A 26427-nucleotide genomic window follows, 5' to 3' on the forward strand; every position below is an offset into this window, starting at 1 on the left:
ATAAATTGCCAGGGAGAAAGCTTTTAAAATGGCATACAGATAATAAGATTATAATGGAGATGGGATCAAAGAACTTGATGAAAAGAGAGGAAGTGGAATTGGGTTTATTGGGTCTATCGGCTATTTTTCTAATCCTAATGTTTTACTTTCTCTGTTATGCTCAGCATCGGACACATTAATTCTGGCTTTTATCATTTGCATCTTTTCTGTGAGCGCTTTCATTTTGTGAATAAACACACTTCATTTTCTTTTGATCTATTTTCTTTGGCTTATTTCAATTATTTTAGTATGATTAATCACAACTCTTTTATTTAATCCTCTTTAAAAAACCTTTTGTCCCAGTTGTTTGCCATTTTAACTTTACACTACAGCAAGCTGTGAGACACATATCTGTTCTTTTCTCCTTCAATTTGTTCAGTACTATTTAGGATGTCCTTTGGCTTCCAGTTGAAACTGACGATTTATAGGTGAAATGTTTTATTTCTTTTTGGGCTGTTGGGGTGGTTGACAGTGCCCATTCACCTTAGAGGAAGATGGAAATATATGCTCCTGAAGCACTACAGTAAAGGTATTCCCAAAGTACTGCTTAGGCACAGGTTAGGAGGTGTTTCCCTAGCTGAGGAGTACACAGAAGGGCTACTGGCATATATCCTGTGTAATGGCGTTTCATGGAATTTTAAACTTCAGTATCTATTTCCCCCAGAAACTTCCAAACTATAAAACAAAAACATACATACTAAAGATTTCCAAGTTACTTAATGTAGCTTTGGCAAAGTTCCCACATTGTTGGAAATTGGACACGATACTTCATGTCATCATATACCTGTACTATGCAAGTAACGGATTGGTGCAAAAGCTTTACCATCATCACATGATTTTCTCTTGTCACGTACTTATATTGTTAAGGTTCACGGTTAGTCCTTGTTGAACATGCTCCTGAATCAACTGAAGAGTTCTCTCAAAGATTTCACCCGCTCTTGCTGCCTCCACAGTATAGGGGTCACGCGGGTAACGGAATAAGGCCAGCAGGTCATTTGGGGTGCGTGGGCGCCTGTCAAATACAAGCCACAACTTCAATTTTGAAATACTTAGCTAGTGACAGGCTAGAATATTATTTATCACAACATGAGAAAGTGTTTGGTGTGCATAGACAGATATTTAGGATTTACTGCGAGAGCACAGGCTCCACAAACACTATCTTCCAAGATCAATTGCTGTAGGATCAAACACTGTTTAGTGGCCAGGTGGTGTTGCCTCATTACCCCAGGGAGCCAGGTTCCATCCTGATCGAGGGTGAAGACGATGGAGAGGATGGATATGTGTGAGCATGTGTGTTTCCACTGAATGCTCCAGTTTCTCTTCCATATCCAAAGGGCATTCTGATAGAATGATAATCCCTTAATTTAGGCATGTGACTCAGATCCAAAGAATAGTTGATAGATTTGTCAGGGAGAAGAGGTTACATGGAAAATAAGAGGGAGTGGGGCCGGAGGGGTTGATTGGCCAGGAACTAGCGCAGACCTGATGGGCCAAATGGCCTCCATCTGTACAATGCTATGCAAGTAATCATTAGCTGCCCACCTAGACATCATGTATAACGCTTGTATACAGCAATACGGTTGGTCCTCCATTGCAGAGGAGGAATCTTCAGTGTTCACGGAGACCACTTGCTCGACTCAGTGTGAACATAATTTGTGACAGCTGTTGCCAGGTTTACTTCACAGTCTCTGTTTTGTAAAAGGAAGGCTTCCCATAATAAACGTGACTGAAGCATATGTGCAGCATAACCCTAAATAATTGAGTACTGTTATGAGTTGGAGCTGGAGCAACGCAAACATCTTTGAGATGCTCCTCAGCACAGATTCTCAGCAGTAACAAAGCATGAAGCCTAATAACTCAGAATAAAATGATGATATTTAGATGAGGCCTTTCCACCATCCAAATGCTTAATTAACTACAGATGCAAAGACTGCAAGTGAACCATCATGATAATAATTTCACAGCTTCACAAAACATGCAAATTTAATTTCTTCTGAGAAAATCAAATAGACCCATGCCATATTTGAAAACTGAGGTAACAGCACTTAAACGTATTCCTGGATGTACATTGTGGATAGAAAAGCTACAGATAAAGAACCAGGAAGGTTTTAGGGACTCTGGGCAGTGTAACAATTAATGCTGAGGCCTCATGGTTCCAGCAAGCTTCAGTATATTCCGTCCAATACAGAGCTTGCACATTCTCCCTATTACTGTGTGGGATTTCGCTGGGTGCTCTGATTTAGAACACAGAACGTAAAAAATCTACAGCACTTTACAGGCCCTTCGGCCCACAATGTTGTGCCGACCACGTAACGAACATGGGTTTCCTCCCGTGTTCCAAATATGCCAGTGACAGTAAATTAAACCTTGGTATAGGTAAGTGGTTAAATAAAATCAAAGGGGAGTTGATCGACACGTGCAAGAATGAGGCAGCAAGGCTACTGGGAAATAGGATTACTGGGAGCTGGCATGGACCTGAAGGCTGAACAACCTCCTTCTGTATTGTACATACAGAGGTCATCGAAGGAAAAAATATTGTTATTTACATATGGAAGGTTAGGCTCTGACCTTAAACATTAAGGCATATCAGGTAGGCTCCCTTTGGTTCCTTCAGCAAATATATCCCACCATACCTTTTTTAAAAAAAGATTCTTTACTCCTCAAGCTCTCCATGTAAGTTGATACTTTAGGAATCAGATTCCTAATTGGCTGCAGTAGTAAACTTGAAGTACAAAATGAGAGGGCCGAGACTGATTCTATTTCCACTCAACACTCACAAATGTGAATTGCAGGACTGATATACAGGTAGTGGCTGACCTTTCTTACCATACTTCGTGGACTCTATCAAGATCATTGTACAGAGAAAAACTATTAAATCTATTGTACCTGCGAAACCTTGTCAGAAGAGTTATCACACTAATTGCACTCCCCTGCTCTTCTAGCATTGTCTTGCAATTTCCCTTTTTTCTAATACCAGTGCCGTTCAATCCATCTCCATCGTTTCAGACAGGGCATGACTGATCATAACAATTCACTGTATAAAATCAATTCTCATCAATCAGCACTAAACATTGCCCCTCTTGTCTCAGGTGACTTGGCACAATTCGACTTAGTTAGTTTAAGGCCATCTAAAATTTGACGGCTATAACTTGTTATTTCATTAAAAATTGGCATTTTGACACATTTACAAATGTGCTTTTGGAGGGTGGACTTGCAGGCACATTGCAGTATCTTTTAGGAATGCACCCCACGTTACTATCTTCTAATCATTGTAAATGTTTTTTAATTAATAAAAATCACATCTCTACATCCAGTATTTGAACAAAAAGAAATTAAGCTTGCATGCAAGAGAAGTGCACTCTTTGCTTCTACTTTCTACAGAACTCCCCCATCAGTAGTAGCTGAATCGTTAACAGTTATCACTTTGTTGAGTGAGCCAAATGAGGTCAGGGTTCGCTGCTAGATAACAGACCCAGAACAGACACTGCGGTTTCAAAGTGCTTTATTGTTGTTCATGGGCCTTCTAGACCCAAGTAGAACTCATAAAATGACAAGCTAGAATGCAACATCTTGTTAATACATTAACCTCATGGGAAACATACAGATTAGTAACTGGCGACTAGCCCCCTTGAGGATGTTCCATTATTCAATTAGATCCTAGCTGATCTACATCTGCACTCAATCAGTACACTTGGTTCCTTATCTCTTAATATCCTAGCCTCATGAAACATTCTTAGTTTTGACATTTTCAGCAGAACCCAACTTCAAATGTTTTTTTTTGGGAGGGGTGAGATTTCCTTCTTTTTACTCTAATTTGTGTGAAGACCTAGTTTTACTTTTGAATGTTTTAAAATTGTAAAGTCATGCTCTTATTTTGGACTCCTCTGGCAGAGAAAATGCATTGAATCCATCTTCCCTGTGAACTTTTTCAAAACACTTTAGTTAAATCACACTATAATCTTGTGTAGTTAAATTAAATCATTATGTAATTCAGCCTCATAATTTAATACCTTCATCTAAGAATCATTCAGGTAAAATATATTTATTCTGATCCATTTGTAAATGATTATTTCCTTGCCATGGATGCATTAAAATGAAAAAAAACTGCTGAGTACATAAACATTTTACAGCATTCCCAAAATGTTCAGGCAAATTCCATGTAACATTTCAAATAATTTGGGTTTATCAAAGGATTTGGTCTCAGTGATAAAACTGGGAGGACCCCATGTGTTTCTAATCAGACATCTAAAAGATAGAGTCATTTTTAAAAATAAATTCACGTGAGAATGGTTCACAGCTGAATAAATAGAGGCAGTGCTCAGTCATTTTAATATGTTCACCACATGATACAAACATTAAGGACAAAATGCAATCAGTGCTTGAAATCATCATACATTTGATAAAATTTGCACAGCTGAAGCATAATATTAACGTTCATGACTATGTGTGCATCTACTGTATTTATACTCACAAAAGACTTAACATTTTTCACACATGAAGGAATTTGTGAACATGTTTGCTTAAGTCAACGAGAGATTTAGAGATCATTGAATCCTTACTTGTCAAACAAATCCCTTCGTGTTGAATTAATTGCACTGTCAATGCTATTAATAGCTTCCTGGAGAGACTCTTCAACAAAGGTGTCACCAGTTCGCCCACCTTCCAGGGCTGAAAAATGCATCAAAAACACATACATACAAAAACAATCTTGTTTAGTTCCTTTCCTACACACAAAAAAAATGATGAAGGACAAGACAGACATCAGCATCAACTACAACACTAAACAACAGATGGCATACAGCTTTACACACTATCAGTCTCTCAACAGCTTGCACCCTGGTTTCAGTTGTGGGGCCCCTTCTCATTCAAATTCATGGCGTAATTAGGAGTCTGACAATTAACAGTGTTTGAGGGAGCCTTGGCAAATGAAGGCAAACTCACAAATACCCATTGTTTTCTGTAACTACCTCAGTGGTGTAAAATTCAGTTTCACAGCAGTTAATAATCAAGATTTATAAACTGCAATGCGAATATAAAACTAAAATAATCCCTGCTGTGAATCGTTAGCAGTGACTTTTTATAATGTTCCTATTATGGTAAATTAATTTTGTTTATTTTTCTTCTGTAGCCAATTTTTCTGTCTAACAATTTAAAAACTGAAATTGCTATTCCTTTGTCATATTTTATCTGCTGGTCAGTATCAATAGTCCCACTGGCACCCCTAAAGTCTCAGTGGTCTGGGTTGCAAGCCAGGGTATCTATGATAATGAACAGATTTAAAATTCTTATTGTTAATGTCTCTGCATAATCCATTCATACTTTTGATTACATATGTCTATGTACATAAAAATGTGCAGGCCTCTACGATGTAGATGATTGGTGTTGGGATGTGGGGAGAATGTGGGATTATTGGTAGTATTAGTATTAAAATGGATGCACCGTGATCAGTATGGATAATGTGGGTCTGCTTCCACATTGCATCTTTCTACCTCTCCGACTGCAAGCTCTAGAAGGTCAAAAGAATGTATTAAGCTAATATCATTAACAGTGACCCCTAAGCTAAGTAGTTTTGGTGTGTTACTGGTTTTGTATGAACTAGTGTTACAACAAGTAAGAGTGAACAGAGTTATAACTCGATACACTTGCAAAGATGTTAAAGAGAGGTTAAGACTTCATGATTTTGATGTATTTTATATACTTATGCACATTGTCACGTAAATATGCAATGAACATTCATGCTTACTTCTATGGCAAGTTAAGATATTAATTATTATGCTTGCTGTATTTTATACTTTTGGTAGGGAAAATGAGGCTTTGTGGATCTCCAGTCCCTACACGCCTCCATCTTCCATCAGGAAGGCCACAAAGCTTTCTGTTTCTTTCTTCACATTAGACCAAACCAGTTCCCTTCCACCACCACTCTCCTCCGTATGGCAGAACTGGTCCTCACTCTCAATAATTTCTCCCACTTCCTTCAAACAAAAGGTGTAGCCATGGGTACTCGCATGGGTCCCAGCTATGCCTGCCTTTTTGTTAGCTACGAGGAACAGTCAATGTTCCAAGTCTACACCGGTATCAGCCTCCAACTTTTCCTTCGCTACATTGACAACTAAATTGGCGCTGCTTCCTGCACCCATGCACAGCTCATCAACTTTGCCTCCAACTTCCACCCTGCCCTCAAATTCACCTGGTCCATTTCCAATACCTCCTTTCCCTTTCTTGACCTCTCTGTCTCTATATCTGGAGACAGCTTATCCACCGATATATTTTATAAACCCACTGATTCTCACAGCTACCAGGACTATACCTCTTACCACCCAGTTTCTTGTAAAAATGCCATCCCCATTTCTTAATTCCTCCGTTTCCACCACATCTGCTCGCAGGATGAGGGTTTTCATTCCAAAACAAAGAAGATATCCTCCTCCACCATCAAAGTTGCTCTCACCCACATCTTTTCCATTTTGCACACGTCTGTCCTCTCCCCATCCTCACACCATCCCACCAGGGATAGGGTTCCTCTTGTCCTTACCTACCACACCAGCCTCTGTGTCCAGCACATAATTCTCAGTAACTTCCGCCACTTCCAATGGGATCCCACCACCAAGCACATCTTTCTCTCCTCCCACTTTCTGGTTTCTGCAGGGATCGCTCCCTATGTGATTCCCCTGTCCATTCGTTCCTCCCCATTGACCTCTCTCCTGGAATGTATCCTTGCAAGCGGAAAAAGTGCTACACTTGCCCCTACATCTCCTCCCTCACTGCCGTTCAGTGCCCCAAACAGTCCTTCCAGGTGAGGCGACACTTCACCTGTGAGTACATTGGGGTCACCTACTGTATCCGGTGGCTCCTGGTGTGGCCTCCTGTATATCAGCGAGACCCAACGTAGATTGGGAGAAAAAGTAGAAAAAACCAGAAAAAGTAGGATTTCCTAGTGGCCACTCATTTTAATTCTTCTTCCCATCCCCATTCTGACATGTCAGTCCACAGCCTCCTCTACTGCTGTGATGAGACCACACTCAGATTGGAGGAACAACATCTTATATTCTGTTTCGGTAGCTTTCAACCCGATAGCTTACACATCGATTTCTCAAACTTCCAGTTATGCTACCCTCCCCTTTACCATTCCCTATTTCCAATTCCCTCTCTCACTTTATCTGCTTACCTGCCCATCACCTCCCTCTGCTGCTCCTCCCCATTCCCTTTCTTCCATGGCCTTCTGTTCTCTCCTAACAGACTCCCCTTTCTCCATCTATTTCACCAATCAAGTTCCCAGCTCTTTACTTCACATCTCCCCATCTCCCAGTTTCACCTATCACCTACCACCTTGTATTTCTTCCTCTCCTTCCCCCACCCTCCCCACCTTCTTATTCTGACCTTATTTGTTCTCCTCCAGTCCCGATGAAGGGTCTCGGCCTGAAATGTCGACTGCTTATTCTATTCCATAGATGCTGTGTGGACAGCTGAGTTCTTCCAGCATTTTGTGTGAGTTGTTAGGCTTTCTAAACCTCTTCACCTATCTCACCCAGGCTGAGAATCAATGTCAATGGCAAATTTGTTCCATATGCATGTACATGATTAGTTACTGGGAGGAGAGGAGTGGTCAGATCTTATTTCTGAATGGACATTAAACCCATGAACACTACCTGACTACTTATTTTATTTCTATTTTTGCAGTACTTAATTTAACTATTTTATATATATGTACTTACTGTAATTCACATTTTCTTTTCTATTAATATATATTGCATTGTACTGCTGCCACAAAGTTATCAAATTTCATGACATACGCCGGTGATATTAAATCTGATTCTGATGACATTAATATTTTGGGCTGGGATGGTGGAGCAAGGACATTCGTGTGATTGTGGTGGAGGAAGGGCAGGAGGGAAGACTGGGAAACAATGTTAGAGGCTGAAGGAGTGATATAGATTGTTGTTATGAACTGAAAGCCTACCTACAACTTGTTTGAAGTGTTGGACGCCATGAGGAGCGACTCAGGATCTTTGCTCAAGTATCGCCACAGCAGTCCTCACTCACAGTGAAAGTTTGCTTCTTCATGGATAAGCTGTGCTGATTATTGGGTATGGACACGAGGCTGAAACCCCTGAAAGTGATGACTAAATGTACGCCGCAAACTAAAAGTATTTTGGGCTACTTCTCATATAAGTAGGATCTTGAGACAAGTTGATAGACTTACCTGGTAAGTTCCCAAGCAGTAGCTCTCATAAATCTTGCATAGATCTTTGCTAACCTACCTCATGAATACTTCCAACCTGAACGACTACTCAAATTTCCTATCCGAAATTGGCAATGGGCACTTCTGTAGTTTAATTTCAGTCAAAGGCTGATGGTTTTAAATATAAACCTGTACCCTTCACAACTGTTTTAAATTTGGTCAAAGTTTCAATAACATCCAAGGTGGCTCTCATCATTCCCCTTGACATCCCATCACCTCATTCTTAAACTGGGTTTAAACCAGAAACCAGTATAACCATAATTAAATCCATACCAGAAATGCTGCTGAAGAGACAATACCAGTACCCAAAACTGATTCATGCACATCAATTGTAATTACGTACCAGTGACGGTTAACAGCATATTACTGGAGATGAAACCAAACGCATTTCTGGCAATGCACTCATAGCGGCCCTGTTCGGCTTCTCCAACATCTCGAATAGTTAATGCACCCTCCGTAGTGACTAAAAACTTTCCACTGTCTGTGATCTGTACACCATCCTATTTACAAAGAGTAGGTAAAGTAAAATAGCTTTTGTATACATAAATATTCAACTATTTCATAACCTATTAACTTATTCTTTTATCTGGGAACAGACATTTTAACCAGATCTTTCTCATTTTAATAACTAATATCTAACCCCCTTTTTGTTACTAGTGATGAACCACATTAATCCAGGCTATGGATTGCTTCTACACTTATTTTAAACTTCAGTTTCCCCATGAGTTCAAGGTGAAAATTGGAATTGCAGTGAAGTTGCAGAGTTATGACAATGCAATTGTAACCATGCGATTATTCAGTTTTGTCACCTACCAGAACCTTTAATGAAGATTCAGCTACAAAGCAGGCATTGAGAACTTTTTGCAATTAGTCCTAAATAATGTTGTTCCTTTCACCCTCCATAGTAAAACTGAAGAACAATAGAGGAGGAATTTTCTTAACTTCTGCTGCTTTCATATTTATGAAGCCTATCTCCAAGTGAGATAGTGGGCTTGTGATTTGTTCTCATGTCTTTGAAATTGCCTTCTTGTAATAACTGATTAGAAGAGATGCAACATTATTCCTAAGCAGCCTTATCTCGACATGAGGTGAACACATCAAAGATATTCACCATCCTTGTATGATGGTATAATTTAAGAATATTCTTGACCTCATCATCTTGAAGATTCAGTGAATAAAAAGGACATCAGAAGATACAGGGGAATAATGTTTCTAGACTTCTTATTCTCCTGGAAAAATTTGTAGTGCCAGAAACATCGAAAATTCACCTTGTTCAGGAATGAAATAGTGGAGCTTTGTGTAAATTAAAGGAAGGAAGGAACCTCATTCTAAGAACCTTTAGGGGAATGTTTAATTCATACCTTGGTCCATGTAATAATTGGGTGAGGCTCCCCTTGTGCAGAGCACTGGATTTCCACATCCTGTCCAGTTTCAGCCGTGGTATCATGTGGTGTGTGAATGAACACAGGTGTCACTGCCCATAAAGAAAGCACAAATCAGAACAAAATATTATATTCCCTCTTTGACACGGCTCCACATAATTCGGCATGTAGAGGCAAAGGGTGGATTCAATTCCAAGTTACACACCCAAAATGCTGGAGGAACTGGGCAGGTCAGACAGCATCTATGGAGAGTAATAAACAGCTGATGTTTCATGCTGAGACTATTCATCAGGACTGGAAAGCAAGGGAGAAGAAGCCAGAATAAGTTGCGGGGAGGAGGGAATGGAGGAGTACAAGCTGGCAAAGAGTTGGAGAGCCGTGGGGGAACAGTGAGAGTCTCACTGAACTGCTGAAGAGAAGATTTAAACTTCTTCAGTGTAGACATACCATTCAGAGACTTTACAGTGAAGCAGCAAATCATAAATACATAAGATTTACAATGCTGAAAATCCAGTACAAATACTGTACAAATTTGTTTGTAGAATAATAGAATTAATTCCAATAAAACTTTAACTTTTGCTCAAAATGTTTGTTTTTGATGTGTCTTGTATACTGTTAATCTGCACAACATTTGTCATCAATAGCACTGTCACGCTGCAACTGAACTGGCTTGAGAAGATACAGGTCATAAAGGTAATTCCAGCTTGTGTTAGTGGATGACAGTTTATGATACAACAAAAAAGACTTCTGACATCTATGAAAAAAAAACACGGATCTCACCTATTGACTCAACAGTCAGCTGTACTGGTACATGTCTTGCCCCCACTACACTAATGGCATGACACTCATATTGGCCTTGATCATGGGCAGCTACACTCACAATACGCAGTGTTCCAGTAGACAAAACTGTGTGTCTTCGGTCATTGGGCAACTGACCACCTGAATGAGATGAATAAATAGAAGTGGAAATAGAAGAGCGTGATTATACTGACTTATGTTAAACTGAAGGCATCATTTTTATCAACTGACGAGTTAGCACACCAAAAGACAAGACATAAACCAGTTAGTCTTTGGTTCAGAGACCATGATATCAATAACTTGATGTCAAGTCCTTTGGAGAGATTTGTCAATGATGGATGGTTATACTACAAGAACTGAACAATTATTGGTCTGAATGACTGTGGAGAACAGCAGTGAATTTACTCCGCAAAGCATGTGTGGTACAAGACTTGAAGACCAGCATATCAACTGGCAATGGAATGGCGGGGCTCTAGCATGTGTGCTCAGTCTGTGCAGCAGCAAGATGTGTCTAAACAAAACTGTTCCATCTGATTTATAACACTGACACAGAAAATTCATCCAATCCACAAAAACAGGACAAATCCGATCAGACCATTTACTGCCTGAACTGTTTATTTTCAGTGATCAGCAAAAGGAACAAAGTGTACTATCTACTGGCACTTCCTAATAATCCACTCTGGGTTTTATCAAGCCCACTCTGTTTCAGACCTCATCTGAGTCGCCAATGAGCTAAATTGTAAAGCTGAAGGGAAAGTGGAAGCCCGTGAACTTTAAGGAGCATTGTATGCATTATGGCACAATTGACACTCTAGTAAAAGCTGAAGTCAATGGGTAGCAAAGAAGAAATACTCCAAAGGCTGGAGTCATACCATGCACAAAGAAAACCAGTTGAATGACAGAGATCCATCATCCCACCCTCAGTTCATCACTACAGGAGCTTCTTGAGGCAATGGTCCAAAACTTAACAATTCTCAGATGTTTCATCAATGATCTTTCTTGTGTCATTGGTTAGATGTGGAGATATTCTCTGATTATTGCATAATCTTCAATTTTATTCTTAATCCCTCAACAAATGAACCAATTCACGTTTGCAAGAAGCAAGATGCGACAATGTTCAGGCATATATTGACACATGGCAAGTAACATTCATGTTACCCACACCTATGATTCCAATTCAATGGCATTACCATTCCAAATTTTGCATTATTATTTGACTGTTACCTATGACAAGTAGTTTAATTGCCGAACTACACAAACACCATAGCTAAATAACACATCATGACTGGTTATCTTTTGCCAATGACCAATCATCTCCTGATGCCTCAGGTCTTTCTACAAAGCACAAATTACAACCTCTTCACTTGCTCGGATAAGTGTACCAATAATGCTCAGGAGAAAGTGATCTACTTGAGTGGCACTGCATCAATCACCTTCATAATTTGTTTCCTTTACCACCTGTACCGAATCGTTGCAGGATGCATCCTCAATGAAATACCGTGCAGGTACCCCACAGGACCCTCTGGCAGCATCTCCCAAATCAGCAAACTCTTCTACCAAAACGAACAAAGTTCAGGGCAAAACCACCACCGCTAAGTTCCCCTTCAGTCATGCGCCATCCTTACTTGGAAATAAGAATGGTCCTTCATTGCCATAGTCTACTAGAACACCTATGCTGTGACCAACTAAAACTGAGCCGCATGGAAATATAAAAGTATTCACACAGCAAACCTCCAGGAGGATCCAAGATATCCTCATTTTCCTGACACAATGTTTTGTACTTTTTCAATGCCGAGATAACCTTAACTACAGTTTCAATTGCTACAACCACCTATTTAACTTCAACATGTTGAATTTAGTCTGGTGAATTTGCATAATTACATACTTGCAATGGTAGTACATCCCAACCAGCAGAGTCCTTTTATATATTCAATACTGGTGTCTGTTCCAAAAGCCTCAGTACTGTTACGAACCCTGTAACTGGGTCACTTACCAGCAAAGATAGAGAGGTCCGTTGAAGTCTGATGGTACTATTTTTAACAGTATTTATTAGTAAAACTACACAAAAATAATATCAATGCAAATATACAGATAATATACGTCGTCAATACCAAATCTAAAAGTGCGGATATAATAATAATCAATAAGAAATAAGCTCTATCGTTGTCTAGGGGATAATGTATTGTCCGATGGAAATATAAAAGTCACTCAGTTCATGCAGGCTGCAGCCTTTGGTTGGAGAGAGAGAGAGATTTTGAGAAACTTGCCGGCTTTCCTTTTTATGATTTTGATCCGTCGGGAGTCCTGTTGGTGTGGCCGTTCACTTGTGGCCTCTCCTTTAGCTAAAGCTGTTCTTCCGTGGTGAGGCCGCCAACCCAGGCAAGGGAAGGACGCACGCGAGCCCCCCACCGGCTGTCGCTATTAAACGCTGTCACGGGATTTCTAGCGTTTCTCCTGGTGCGTCTAAAGGGGTTGTTCCCCAGACCCTCTTTTATCCTTACTCATGGGGTCTCAGATGTCAATCAGGTTGGGATGATGCAATCCCTCAACCAGCCCACTCTGGTCGTCCCGAGGGCTTCAATGAATAGTACAGTACTCAATACACAATTCCGTCTCCAAGAGACAATGGCCGTTTTCCGTGGCTTTGTATTGCTGAGGCCAGGACACATTCCAAACCTTGTGGATTCTGCGTGTCTCTCTCTCATTGCCTGGGTCCCAGACCCGAATTAATAGCGATCTTGCGATTCTCAAAAAGGAGGGGGCGACTTTGTACCCTTCGGCCCCTCAGAGTTGTGGCACATTCGTAACAATACAAACTCCAGACACCCAAAATATCTCTTGTTTGTTACAGTTTTGAAGGATGATTAAGAAGGTTAAATGAGAGAGCAGTCCTGTTCTGAATGGTGCATTAAGTGGAAGGGATACACCTTTAGCAATGTGTTAATAGCAGGGATACTCAACTATTGTCTTCCCTTATGTAGTATCAATGGACAGAATCATAATACCCCACACTCAATAATTAGTTTTACTAGCTTGTACAGGTTTTATTTCCTGAAAACTGGTTCTCATTTTAGTTAATCCAGAATCGTACTATCCATGATTTCATAACTCTATAATGATCCTTAACAATGTGACCCAACAGCACAGTGGAAGAAGCACAGCAGCTCTGTTTAAGAATGGGGCTCATCACTCTCTTTCTCAAGGGAAGTAAGGGATTGGTATTCTTAGTGGCCATTTTATTAGGTACACCTGTATACCTGCTTGTTAATACAAATATCTAATCAACCAATCATATGGCAGCAACTCAATGCATAAAAGCCTGCAGCTATCATCAAGTTGTTATTCAGACCAAATGTCAGAATGGGGAAGAAATGTGATCCAAGTGTCTTTGACTGTGGAATGAATGACTGCTAGTGCCAGAAGGGGTTGTTTGTGTATCTCAGAAACCGCTGATCTCATGGGTTTTTCATGCACAACTGCTTCTCGAGTTTACAGAGAATGGTGTGGAAAAGCAAAAAGAAAATCAAGTGACCAGTAGTTCTGTGGGTGAAAACAGCTTGTTAATGAGAGAGGTCAGGGGAGACTGGCCAGACTGGTTCAAGCTGACAGGAAGGTGACTCAAGTAGCAATGTGTTACAATAGTGGTGTGCAGTAGAGCATCGCAGAATGCACAATGTGTTGAGCCTTGAAGTGGGTGCGCTACAGTAGAAGACCACACCAGTTCCACTCCTGCAGCTAATAAAGTGGCCACTAAGTGGAAATGACTGCCCTTGTCAATGATACTCAGATGTTGAAAGTCATTGAAAAGAGAATGTTTTGGGAAGCCAGTTGTCATCACAGTCAGGAATACTGCAAGACAGCGATGGGGATGTGCAGAATATTGGGTTGCTTCCATAGAAAATTAGAACCTAATCTGAGCACAACCTGACCATGACCATTGAAAACCCAACCCCATCCTGAGTACTTAGAAATGTTCTCTATAATCTACTTAATACAATCTTGACCACTGCAATAATAAACAACTCAAATATGCTTTTGGTCTATTTGAAGCCAAATGCAAATCTACCCAAAATACAATTTTCTGAATATTACTTTCTTATTCAAGCAAAGCTTCCCAAACTGGGCAAAGTGCTAAACCAGGAAGATACACCACCCAAAGGTTTCTCCATAAAATATATCCAATTCAATACAAACTTTATGCAGAATTGGGCCTTGTGGAACTTGGATCTGGAAGCCAGGCCCTACTGCAAAGGTCTCCACAATTCAATAAATTGAAAGAAGTTCAGAATTCATCTAAATGTGTCCGGTTAGAACCGATTCATGTTTGCAGAGTTGCAAGGCCCAGAAAACAGCCAGTCATGGGATGATATATAGCAAGTAATAAGGAGCACCTTCCAGCAGTTGATGGGACTCAGATATCAGAGATGTCAGCAATATGCCTCTACCATTTTTTTCTTTTCAGGTATGGTTCCTGCTATCAACAAGGACCAGAACACATTGTGCTGTTCCATCACATCAAAGCTCATGTTACTGGTAATAAGACGCAAAGATCCACTTGTTTTAGAAACCAAAACTCCATAAATCAAAGTATTGAATATAAGAGTTGAAATGTTATGCTGAAGTTATGTAAGACATTGGTGAGGCTTAATCTGGAATACTGGGTGCAGTTTTGGTCACCTACCTACAGGAATTATACCAAAGAGTACAGAGAAAATTTGCAAAGATGTTGCCGAGTCTTGAGGACCTGAGTTACAGGGAAAGATTAAAAGTTCAGTCTTTGTCCTCTGTAGCATAGAAGAATGAGGAGAGCTTTGATAGGGGTATACAAAATTATGAGGGATATAGAGAGGGTAAAGGTAAGCAGGTGTTTTCCACAGAGTTTGGGTGAGAATAGAACTAGAGGTCACGTGTTAAGGGTGATAGGTGAAATGTTAAAGGGGAATATGAGGGGAACTTCTTCATTCAGAAGGTTCTGAGAGTGTCGAATGAGCTCCCAGGTGAAGTGATGAATGCAGATATGATTTCAACATTTAAGCAAAATTTGAATAAATATATGCACAGGAGGGGTATGGTGGGCGATAGTCCAGGTGAAGCGCAATAAGACCAGACAAAATAATAGTTTGGCATGGACTAGACAGGCCAAAGGGCCTATTCCTGTGCTGTAGATCTCTGTACTCATTATATACACAACACACAGAGAAAGCTTTCAGCCCAGAGGAAAGTGAGCTTTGTTGAACATACGAGGGGTGATTGATAAGTCTGTGGCCTAAGGTAGAAGGAGTCAATTTTAGAAAACCTAGCACATATATTTTTCAACATAGTCCCCTCCTACATTTACACACTTAGTCCAGCGGTCGTGGAGCATACGGATCTTGGACCTCCAGAAAGTGTCCACAGCAGGGGTGATTGATAAGTTCATGGCCTACAGTAGTAGGAGATGAGTTATACAGCTCTTGTTACATGCACATGCAGTTCAACTCTTTGAGTCATTATGCGGAAAGTTTGAAGTTAATAACTCATCTCCTTCTACCTTAGGCCATGAACTTATCTATCATCCATGTTGTGGACACTTCCTGGAGGTCCAAGATCCGTATTCTCCACGACCGCTGGACTAAGTGTGTAAATGTAGGAGGGGACTATGTTGAAAAATAAATGCGCTCGGTTTTCTAAAATTGACTCCTTCTACCTTAGGCCACAAACTTATCAATCACCCCTCGTATTGTGCCCCTTTCCTATCACTACAGTATTCGCCATTTGGTAACTAATGCTGTTTTTCAAATCATTACGGGGCTCAAAGATGCGACTCTATGTGTTATTGTAACATAGCGATGAGTAATGGCACTCTTGTTATATTACAACAATCACCAGGGTTCCCAAACAATGCTCTGCTCCATCGGTTATGAAAGCAGCAGCACAACTCCAGGCACATCTTTTTACTTGGAGTCATTTGTCATAAATTTAGTGAATCACTCACTGTAGTACATACGACTGATTATAAATGCCTGGTATTGCCTGCATACTTGTTTTATTATCTTGTAAGACATCTCATAGTGTTATTTAATTAGATTAATAAGCTTAATAAAATCAGGTATTGTCAAGCATTTCAGAAACAAGAAATTCAGTAGGGAATTCAGATAAAAAACCGCTTTGCTCAAAGCCCAATGTGAATACGGAACTCCATAACACAGGATCTGCTTGCAGCAAGTATAGAAGAATTTATGGGAGGCTATACAACAGTGAAGGGAATTAGAGTGTTTGGCTCATTTATCTGGATAATGAAAGGTGGAAGGAGGCTTGAATGGAAATATCGATAGCAAATGGCCTGTTTCTGTGCACATATCCAATGCGATCCTACATAGTTACCTCCATCACTTCACTGGTGATCTCCGTGGCAAAACCATGAACAGAGGAGATTTACAGGGTGTTGCAAGGACCAAGTCTAGGACAGAGACTGAGCAGGGTACTTCTTTTTATTGGAACATAGGAGAATGATGGCTGTTCTCATAGAGATGTTTATAGAGGGGCAATGTGCACAGTCCTTTCCCCAGGGTTGGGGAATCAAGAATTAAAGGGCATAAGTTTAAGTTAAGAGAGGAAAGATTTAATAGGAACCATTAGATAGATAGATAGATAGATACTTTATTCATCCCCATGGGGAAATTCAACTTTTTTCCAATGTCCCATACACTTGTTGTAGCAAAACTAATTACATACAATACTTAACTCAGTAAAAAAATATGATATGCATCTAAATCACTATCTCAAAAAGCATTAATAATAGCTTTTAAAAAGTTCTTAAGTCCTGGCGGTAGAATTGTAAAGCCTAATGGCATTGGGGAGTATTGACCTCTTCATCCTGTCTGAGGAGCATTGCATCGATAGTAACCTGTCGCTGAAACTGCTTCTCTGTCTCTGGATGGTGCTATGTAGAGGATGTTCAGAGTTTTCCATAATTGACCGTAGCCTACTCAGCGCCCTTCGCTCAGCTACCAATGTTAAACTCTCCAGTACTTTGCCCACGACAGAGCCCGCCTTCCTTACCAGCTTATTAAGACGTGAGGCGTCCCTCTTCTTAATGCTTCCTCCCCAACACGCCACCACAAAGAAGAGGGCGCTCTCCACAACTGACCTATAGAACAACTTCAGCATCTCACTACAGACATTGAATGACGCCAACCTTCTAAGGAAGTACAGTCGACTCTGTGCCTTCCTGCACAAGGCATCTGTGTTGGCAGTCCATTAGAGTAACTTTCTCCACCCAGAGCATGCTCTGTAAATAGAATGAGTTGCCAGAGAGGTGGTTGAAGTAGGTACATTAGCAACATCTAAAATGTACTTGGACTGGTTCATAGATAGGAAAGGTTTAGAGGAATATGGGCCAAAAGCAGACAAATGGAACTAGCTTAAATGGAAATCTTGGTCAGCATGGATTCTTGGCTGTTTGACTGTATGTTAAGAATACAAATTGTATTGAAAGGACAGGCAGGTGGGTGGGGAGGGGGTAGAAATGAAATCAAATCCTTCAGAAGAGGTGACATAGATGTAGAAGATGTAGAATCCTTGTGGGTAGAGTTAAAAAACTGCAAGGGTAAAAAGACCCCGATGAGAGTTTTATAGGGGACTCTGAATAGTAGCCAAAATGTAGGGTGCAATTTACAATGGGAGATAGAAAAGTTATGTAAAAAGGGCAATGTTATGGTTGTCATGGGGATTTCAGTATGCAGGTAGATTGGAAAAAACAGGTTGGTGCTGGATCCCAAGAGCATACATTTGGAAAATACCTATGAGGTGGCATATGAAGCAGCTTATGGTTGATCACACTAGGAGAGGGCAATTCTAGACTGGATGTTGTGTAATAAACCAGATTTAATCAGTAAGCTTAAGGTAAAGGAACCCTTAGGAGTCAGTGATCATAATATGGTAGAATTCACCCTGCAGTTTGAGAGGGAAAAACTAATTAAATGGGAGCAATTTGGAATGTGCAGGATTAATTCAACCTTAAGAAAAAGTATTCTAAAGGGAAAATGAGGCAACTATGGCTGACAAGGGAAATCATAGACAGCATAAAAGAAAAAAGAGAGGGTATATAATAAAGCAAAAATTAGTGGTAAACTATAGGATTAGGAAGCTTTTAAAAACAAACAGAAGGCAACTAAAAAAGCAGCAAGGAGAGAACAGATGAAATATGAAGGTAAGCTATCCAATAATATAAAAGAGGATAGCAAAAGTTTTTTCAGATATGCAATGAGTAAAAGAGAGGTGAGAGTGGATAATGGAGTGTTGGAAAATGACAATGGAGAGGTAGTAATGGGGAACAGAGAAATGGAGGATCAACTCACTAAGAGTTTTGCATTAGTCTTCAATGGGATGACACCATTGGACACTGTAAACACCATTCATTCATTCATTGGCTTCACAATTTTGAAAGCAACAGAGGAAAAGAAGTGAGTGTGGCCACTATTACTAAAGGGAAGATGCTTGGGAAGCTGAAAGGTCTGAAGGTGGAGAAGTTACCAAGATCAGATGGACTACAATCCAGCATTCTAAAAGAGGTAGCTGAAGAGACTGTGGAGGCATTAGTAGTGATCTTTCAAGAATCACTAGACTCTGGAATGGTTTTGGAGGACAGGAATATTGTAAATGTTACTCCACTCAGTAAGAAAGGAGAAAGAAGGGACCTCACTGAATCATTTTGAAGATTGAAAGGCCTATTTAGAATGGATGTGGAGAGAATGTTTCCTATAGTATTGATGACTAGGGCCAGAGGGCACAGCCTAAGTGTACAAGAATGTCCCTTTATAATTGAGATGAGGAGGAATTTCTTTAGCCCAGAGGATGGGGAATCTGTGGAATTTATTGTGAGAGACATCTCTGGAGGCCAGGTCATTAGGTATATTTAGATGTTCTTGATTAGTAATGGTGTCAAAGGTACAGCAAAAAGGCAAGAGAATGAGGTTGAGAGGGATAATCAGCGATGATGGAATGGCAGAGCAGACTCAATGGGCTGAAAGGCCTAATTCTGCCCCTATGTCTTATGGCCTTTTGGACTCTATCCCTTTTACTAATGATGGGCATTCACCTCAGTGGATTTTTCCTGGTTTTCATCCCATGTGATACTAACAAGTTGGCTGAGCTGCCAATCATCTTATGAAATTCTCAGATGGTATTTCAGGAGTAACAAATGCCTTAGTTTAAATGTATCTTATTTTTAAAAATGAGTTGCAAGTAAAGATTAGATCATACCACTGTGATTGGCAGAAGCTCACATATAATAAGCATATAAAAATGTATTTAAGTATCTCTTATAGTCTGAAATAAGCATGTGAATGAATTATAATCCACATAAAAACAGTTGTCAAGTACTTTACAATGTAATAATTATGAGTTAGACATAATTAACAATCACTAGTGCCTCCTGCAACAAAATATTAGCTTGTCCATGTATTTTATAATGGGTCCGATTTCACGCCGGTACAAGTACTATCACTTGCTTCCATATCTAAGGAACATGGAGTCACTGACAACAGCTGGAATTCTGCTTTAATTCATGAATCAAAGAGCTCTCAAAGTGACTGCAAACTTCATGTTAGTTTCATCATCATTACTATCTCAAAGCTTGATGCATATCATTGTACACAAACAAAATATGCTGGTAACCTGCTTTAGTCCAGGCGGTCACCGGAGCTGGGGTCCCCTCTGCAAGGCAGAGGAAATCCACTGTAGTTCCTTCCACTACCACCTGGTCTTTGGGAACCAATAAAAATTTAGGACCATCTGGAGAAACAAAAAAAACAAAACAAAGTATAGTTAAACATAATTGAATGCATGCGAGCAACATTCCCTCTAATTTTCTTTACAGCTGCATGGACCAAACATTGCTCTGAGCAGAAAATTTTTACGTGGCCTGAAAACTGCGCAGCACTTTATAATAACATTATATAAAATAAAATTCCAGATGCATGGCAACAAAGGCTATGTGCACGGCAGCATTTCAGTTGCTGTATGAATGCACGCCTGCGCAGTTTAGCGGGAACAGTGTATGCAAGACAGAGGGACAGTGAGTTTCTTCTGAAGTTTTGTGTTGGCTGACTATCCAGTTGTACCTAATGAAAATTACTAAATGCTACCTGAGTTGAAATCAGAATAATACACCCTAATCATATGTCATAAGATTTAATGCCTGAAAACTTTAAGCTGAAATCACACTGGGTTAAAGTGTTAAGGCACCTTCTTGGAATTTTAGGTTAAATAAAGTGACATAATGCACATGGCAAAGTATCTGTAATACCATATGATAGATGGATTTCCTTTTCACTAGTTCAAAAGTATCATTTCTGTAAATTGACAAACTAGCATGTCTAGAATGAATTTCCATTATATAGGTTTAAAAGCTGCAGTTCAGTGTCATTGACTGAACTTGGTTCCTGGACAGATTACAGCAAGAGAAACAACTCTGTCACCGCAGCCATGATGAATCAATTTATGCAGAATTGAAGTTTCTTCCATCCAACACGAGTGAATCTGCAGATGCTGGAAATAAATAAAAACACAAAATGCTGGCAGAACTCAGCAGGCCAGACAGCATCTATGGGAGGAGGTAGTGACGACGTTTCAGGCCGAAACCCTTCATCAGGAGTGAAGTAACATGGGATGGTCGAGGGGGGATAAGAAGTGGGGGAGGGATGAAGTAGAGCGCTGGGAAGTGATAGGCTGGAGGGAAATGGGCTAGGGGGAAGGTGGAAAATTATGGGAAATAAAAGAGAAAGAAAGGTAGGGTGGGGGGAGATTATAGTGAAGGGGGAAAAAGAGAGAGAAAGAGAACCAGACTAAAATTATAGATAGGGATGGGGTGAGGGGGGGCCAGGGGTATCAACGGAGGTCTGTGAGTTGAATGTTCATGCCGGCAGGTAGTTGGCTACCTAGGCAGGAGATAAGGTATTGCTCCATCAACCTGCGTGTGGCCTCATCTTGATGGTAGAGGAGGCCATGGACAGACATATCGGAGTGGGAGTGGTCTGTGGAATTGAAGTGTGTGGCCACAGGGAGATCCCGCCACTGCTGGAGGACTGAGCGCCGGTGTTCGGCGAAACAGTCTCTCAGTCCATCTGCCTTAACTTTTGGGTTGGGGCTGTGCTTGAGTAATTCTGATTTTAGCTTTCAACCGTTTTCTTCTTCTTTAGGAACACAAGTAGCAAAACTTCAATCGAGAACCCCAACAATCACATTTCAAAGGTAAAACAAGTCCATAGTAAAACAAGTCATTTTCCAATGGCACAAAAATTTTAGATCAACTAAATGTACGGGAAAGAGGGAAAGCACAAAATACTTATTATTCTTTTAAACAAAAGTTTAGAATTTTCTGACCTGTCAAAATTGAACAACAATCCAGTAGATAATTTGCAAGAAGGGAAAAATTGGAATCAGAATCAGGTTTATTATCACCAACATGCAACATGAAATTTGTTAATTTAGTAGCAGTAGTTCAATGCAATACATAATATAGAAGAAAAAAATAATAAATAAATAAGAAAATCTTATTCTGTATACTTTATACTGTATATGCATATTGAATAGATTAAAATAGTGCAGAAAACAGAAATACTATATAATAAATAAAAGGTAGGTAGTGTCCAAGGGTTCAATGTCCATTTAGGAATCAGATGGCAGAGAGGAAGAAGCTGTTCCTGAATCGCTGAGTGTGTGCCTTCAGGCTTCTGTACCTCCTACCTGATGGTAACAGTGAGAAAAGGGCATGCCCTGGTGCTAGAGGTGCTTAATCATGGACGCTGCCTTTCTGAGACACCACTCCCTGAAGATGTCCTTGGTACTTTGTAGGCTAGTGCCCAAGATGGAGCTGACTAAATTTACAACCCTTTTCAGCTTCTTTCGGTCCTGTGCAGTAGACCCTCCATACCAGACAGTGATGCAGCCTGTCTGAATGATTCTCCACAGTACATCTATAAAAGTTTTTGAGTGTATTTCTTGACATACCAAATCTCTTCAATCTCCTAATAAAGTAGAGCCACTATCTTGCCTTCTTTATAATTGCATCAATATGTTGGGACCAGGTTAGATCCTCAGATATCTTGACACCCAGGAGCTTGAAGCTGCTCACTCTCTCCACTTCTGATCCCTCTTTGAGGATTGGTACGTGTTCCTTTGTCTTACCCTTCCTAAAGTCCACAATCAGCTCTTTCATCTTACTGATGTTGAGTGCCAGGTTCTTGCTGCAGCACCATTCCACTAGTTGGCATATCTCACTCCTGTATGCCCTCTTGTCACCACCTGAGATTCTACCAACAATGGTTGTATTGTCAGCAAATTTATAGATGGTATTTGAGGTATGTCAGCTACACAGTCTTGTGTATATAGAGAGTAGAGCAGTGGGCTAAGAACACACCCCTGAGGTGCACCATTGTTGATCGTCAGCGAGGAGGATATGTTATCACCAATCCGCACAGATTGTGGTCTCCTAGTTAGGAAGTCAAGGATCCAGTTGTAGAGGGAGGTACACAGCGCCAGGTTCTGCAACACACAATCAGGACTGTGGGAATGACAGCATTGAATGCTGATGTATAGTCGATGACCAGCATTCTGACATAGGTGATTTGTGTTGTCCAGGTGGTCTAAAGCCACGTGAAAAGCCATTGAGATTGCATCTGCTGTTGACTTATTGTGGTGATAGAAAAACTGCATCGGGTCCAGGTCCTTGCTGAGGCAGGAGTTCAGTCTAGTCATGACCAATCACTCAAAGCATTTCATCACTGTCGATGTGAGTGCTACCGGGCAATAGTCATTAAGGCAGCTCACATTATTCTTCTTCAACACTGGTATAATTGTTGCCTTTTGAAGTAAGTGGGAACTTACACCCCTAGCAGTGAGAGGTTGAAAATGTCCTTGAATATTCCCACCAGTTGGTTGGCACAGGCCTTCAGAGCCTTACCAGGTACTCCATTGGGACCTTCTGCTTGCAAGGGTTCATTCTCTTTAAAGACAGCCTAACATCGGCCTCTGAGACAGAGATCACAGGGTCATCAGGTGCAGCAGGAATCTTCACAGCTGTAGTTGTATTCTCCCTTTCAAAGCGGGCATAGAAGGCGTTAAGTTCATCTGGTAGTGAATCATTGCTGCCATTCATACAATTGGGTTTCGCTTTGTAGTAATGTCTTGCAAGCACTGCAAGAGTTGTAGTGCATCTGATGTCACCTCAAACCTCATTTGAAATTGTCTCTTCACCCTTGAAATAGCCCTCCGCAGATCATACCTGGTTTTCTGGTACAGGTCTGGGTCATCAGACTTGAATGCCACAGATCTAGCCTTCAACAGATGATGTACCTCCTGGTTCATCCACGGCTTTTGGTTTGGGAATGTACAGTAAGTCTGTGGGCACACACTCATCCACACAGGTTTTAATGAAGTTGGTAACAACTGCAGCATACTCATCCAGATTCAAAGATAAATCCCTGAATACAGTCCAGTCCACCGATTCAAAGCAGTCCTGTAGGTGCTCCTTGCTCCCCTTGTCCATACCTTCTTGGTCCTCACTAGTGATGCTGCAGACTTCAGTCTCTGCCTATACTCAGGGGGTAGAAGTACAGCCAGGTGATCAGACTTCCCGAAGTGAGGGTGTGGAATAGCTCGGTAGGTATTCTTGATGGTGGTGTAACAATGGTCCAGTGTGTTGTTTCCTCTGGTATTGCAAGAGATCTGTTGATGATAATTGCTTAGTGATTTTTTCAGACCGGCCTGGTTAAAATCTCCCAGAATAATGGTGAAGGCATTAGGGTACGTTGTTTCATGCATGTTGATCCCATTGCTCAGATCATCCAAAGCCTGATTAACATTGACCGAGGTGGGACGTATACTGCTACTAAAATAACCTTGGAGAACTCCCATGGTCGGTAAAAAGGACGACACTTAACTGCTAGATATTCCAGGTCTGGTGAGCAGGAATGGGACAGCACTGATATATTTGTGCACCAAGAAGAGTTGATCATGAGGCATACTCCTCCACCTCTGCTTTTGAGAGACTCCATAGATCTAACCTGATGGTGTATAGTAAACCTGTCGATCTGAATCGCTGCATCCGGTACAGAAGGAGTTAACCAGGATTCCGTGAAACAAAGGACACACACGGTCCTAATGTTCCTCTTATTCAGAACCCTAGCTCTGAGATAATCGATTTTATTCACCAGAGACTGCATGTTTGCCAACAAGATAATCGGTATCGGGAGTTTAAAACCCCATTTCCTTAAACACACTTGTAAGCCCGATCAACAGCTTCTTCCGTGTGCGCTTCCGACCACAGTCAGAGCTGTTTCCATCAGTTTTAAGCAGCGATTGTTCATTTAAATGCATTAAGACATCTTTGTTGACTGTACTGACCTTGGAAGCAGTTGTGATTTTTAGCTGTATCAGGCTGAAACAGAATATTTAATCGTATCCATTGAGAGTACTGCTGAAACTTGAGTTGCCCCTAGGCACCCCAGAAGTACAAAAAAAGAACCAATGTTGGAAATAGCACAAGGATTGACTTTTAATATTAATATTGTGGTGAAATTTTCACCTCGTCTAGCTGGAGCTTCCTTTTATCATCCAGAAACACAGCCAAAACTAACTGATCTGTCCTTCTACACACACTGCTTTCACCACAATCATACCTGTTTATGGAGAGTAATGTAACTAAAAGAAATCCCAGTAGTGTCTTTTTAGGCCAATATGTTTGTTCAATATCCAGACACTTAAATTTGCTTGAGCAGTTTTGAAGGATGTCATCACTACAGAAAGAGCCTGGATTGTTCTGCAGGTCATTGAAATATTTATAGCCATCACTAATACCATGCTGAGCCTTAAATGCTTCTGCCCAATCTAAAGGCAATAAACATTACAGGGTCAGATCCTGTGGTCACTTTAACAGAATGTGATAGACAGTTCCTCAGTTAATATCCCATACTATAGCTGGGAATATTACCAATCACTGCTCAAATAACCATACGACAAAGCATTATTGCTTGATTCCAAGAAATATCTTCCCTCACTTTTCAATATAAAAATTTAATTTCATCTCTGTACATTTTTTATATCTACAAAGGCATTAAACACTCTATTTCATCTCTATTCTTCTTCATTTCATATCTGTTCAGCTATAGATCATCAAAGCGAACTTTTGGAGTTCCAGACAGGAATTTTCCATCTCCTCTTTCTCATGTCTCCCGAGTAAATATAGATGTGGGAACATCCAAAACAGGTTTTGATCATTTTCCACCTACTGGATGAAGATGATCACAACATATTGCTGCAGACCATTTCGAACGTTGGTCCTTTACAAAACGTGAGCCAGAGACCAACTCATAGCAAGGGATATGACATATAAATCTAGAAAGGTCAATGTTGCTTTTAGTGGAATCACATCTGTGGTGTTGCATTTATTTCTCTTGGTCGCTTTTCAGAATTGACATGTAGCCATTGACAGTACAACAGAGTAGGGTGTTGGGGTCACGTCCTGGAAGCTAAGGAAATAATATACGCGGTGTGTCTGAAGGTTGCTGAAAAATACTTTTGAGATGGGTTACATTCAAAGTGTTTTAAATTATGAAAAGCTTGGACAATAAGTGCCATGCAAGTTTGTGTACAAAAGGTACAATTGAAGTACAAAAACTGAAAAATTAGTAGATGCCTTTAAAGGCAGTGAGTTAGTCAGTTTGGTGCAGTTGAACAGGTCTTGCCTGACAAAGGACTTCCTTTTCTTTGCAGAGTGAGCTGAAGTCAGCTTAAGTGTTGAGATCATGGATGACATACAAGTCACAGAAGATTGAATTTGAGTGAAGAGGTACTGGTTAAAATAATTATTTGTGAGTGCAATTGGTGGTGGCAGAATGCATCTTAGTGATCCAAGGAGGTGAGGTAAAGCTAGTTCCACAGATTGTGAATGGAGTCATGAGCCTGAGTGTGCAGACCAAGTGTGTTACTCTC

The 26427-nt window shown here is 40.5% G+C and overlaps 1 protein-coding gene across 1 annotated transcript in view; it reads right to left on the reverse strand.

Moving 5' to 3' along the window:
• LOC140736087 (peroxidasin homolog) overlaps nucleotides 1-26427 on the reverse strand; it is a 232962-nt gene that overhangs the window by 37005 nt on the left and 169530 nt on the right. Inside the window, exons 11-16 of the mRNA XM_073061837.1 lie at nucleotides 20113-20229; nucleotides 10438-10596; nucleotides 9637-9749; nucleotides 8619-8775; nucleotides 4599-4707; nucleotides 894-1051 (exon numbers count right to left, since the gene is read on the reverse strand). Coding sequence (XP_072917938.1) covers nucleotides 894-1051; nucleotides 4599-4707; nucleotides 8619-8775; nucleotides 9637-9749; nucleotides 10438-10596; nucleotides 20113-20229 — 813 coding nt within the window. The remainder of the gene's footprint in view (nucleotides 1-893; nucleotides 1052-4598; nucleotides 4708-8618; nucleotides 8776-9636; nucleotides 9750-10437; nucleotides 10597-20112; nucleotides 20230-26427) is intronic.

This window comes from Hemitrygon akajei, chromosome 11 (assembly GCF_048418815.1).
Source record: "Hemitrygon akajei chromosome 11, sHemAka1.3, whole genome shotgun sequence".
Classification (NCBI taxonomy): Eukaryota; Metazoa; Chordata; class Chondrichthyes; order Myliobatiformes; family Dasyatidae; genus Hemitrygon; species Hemitrygon akajei.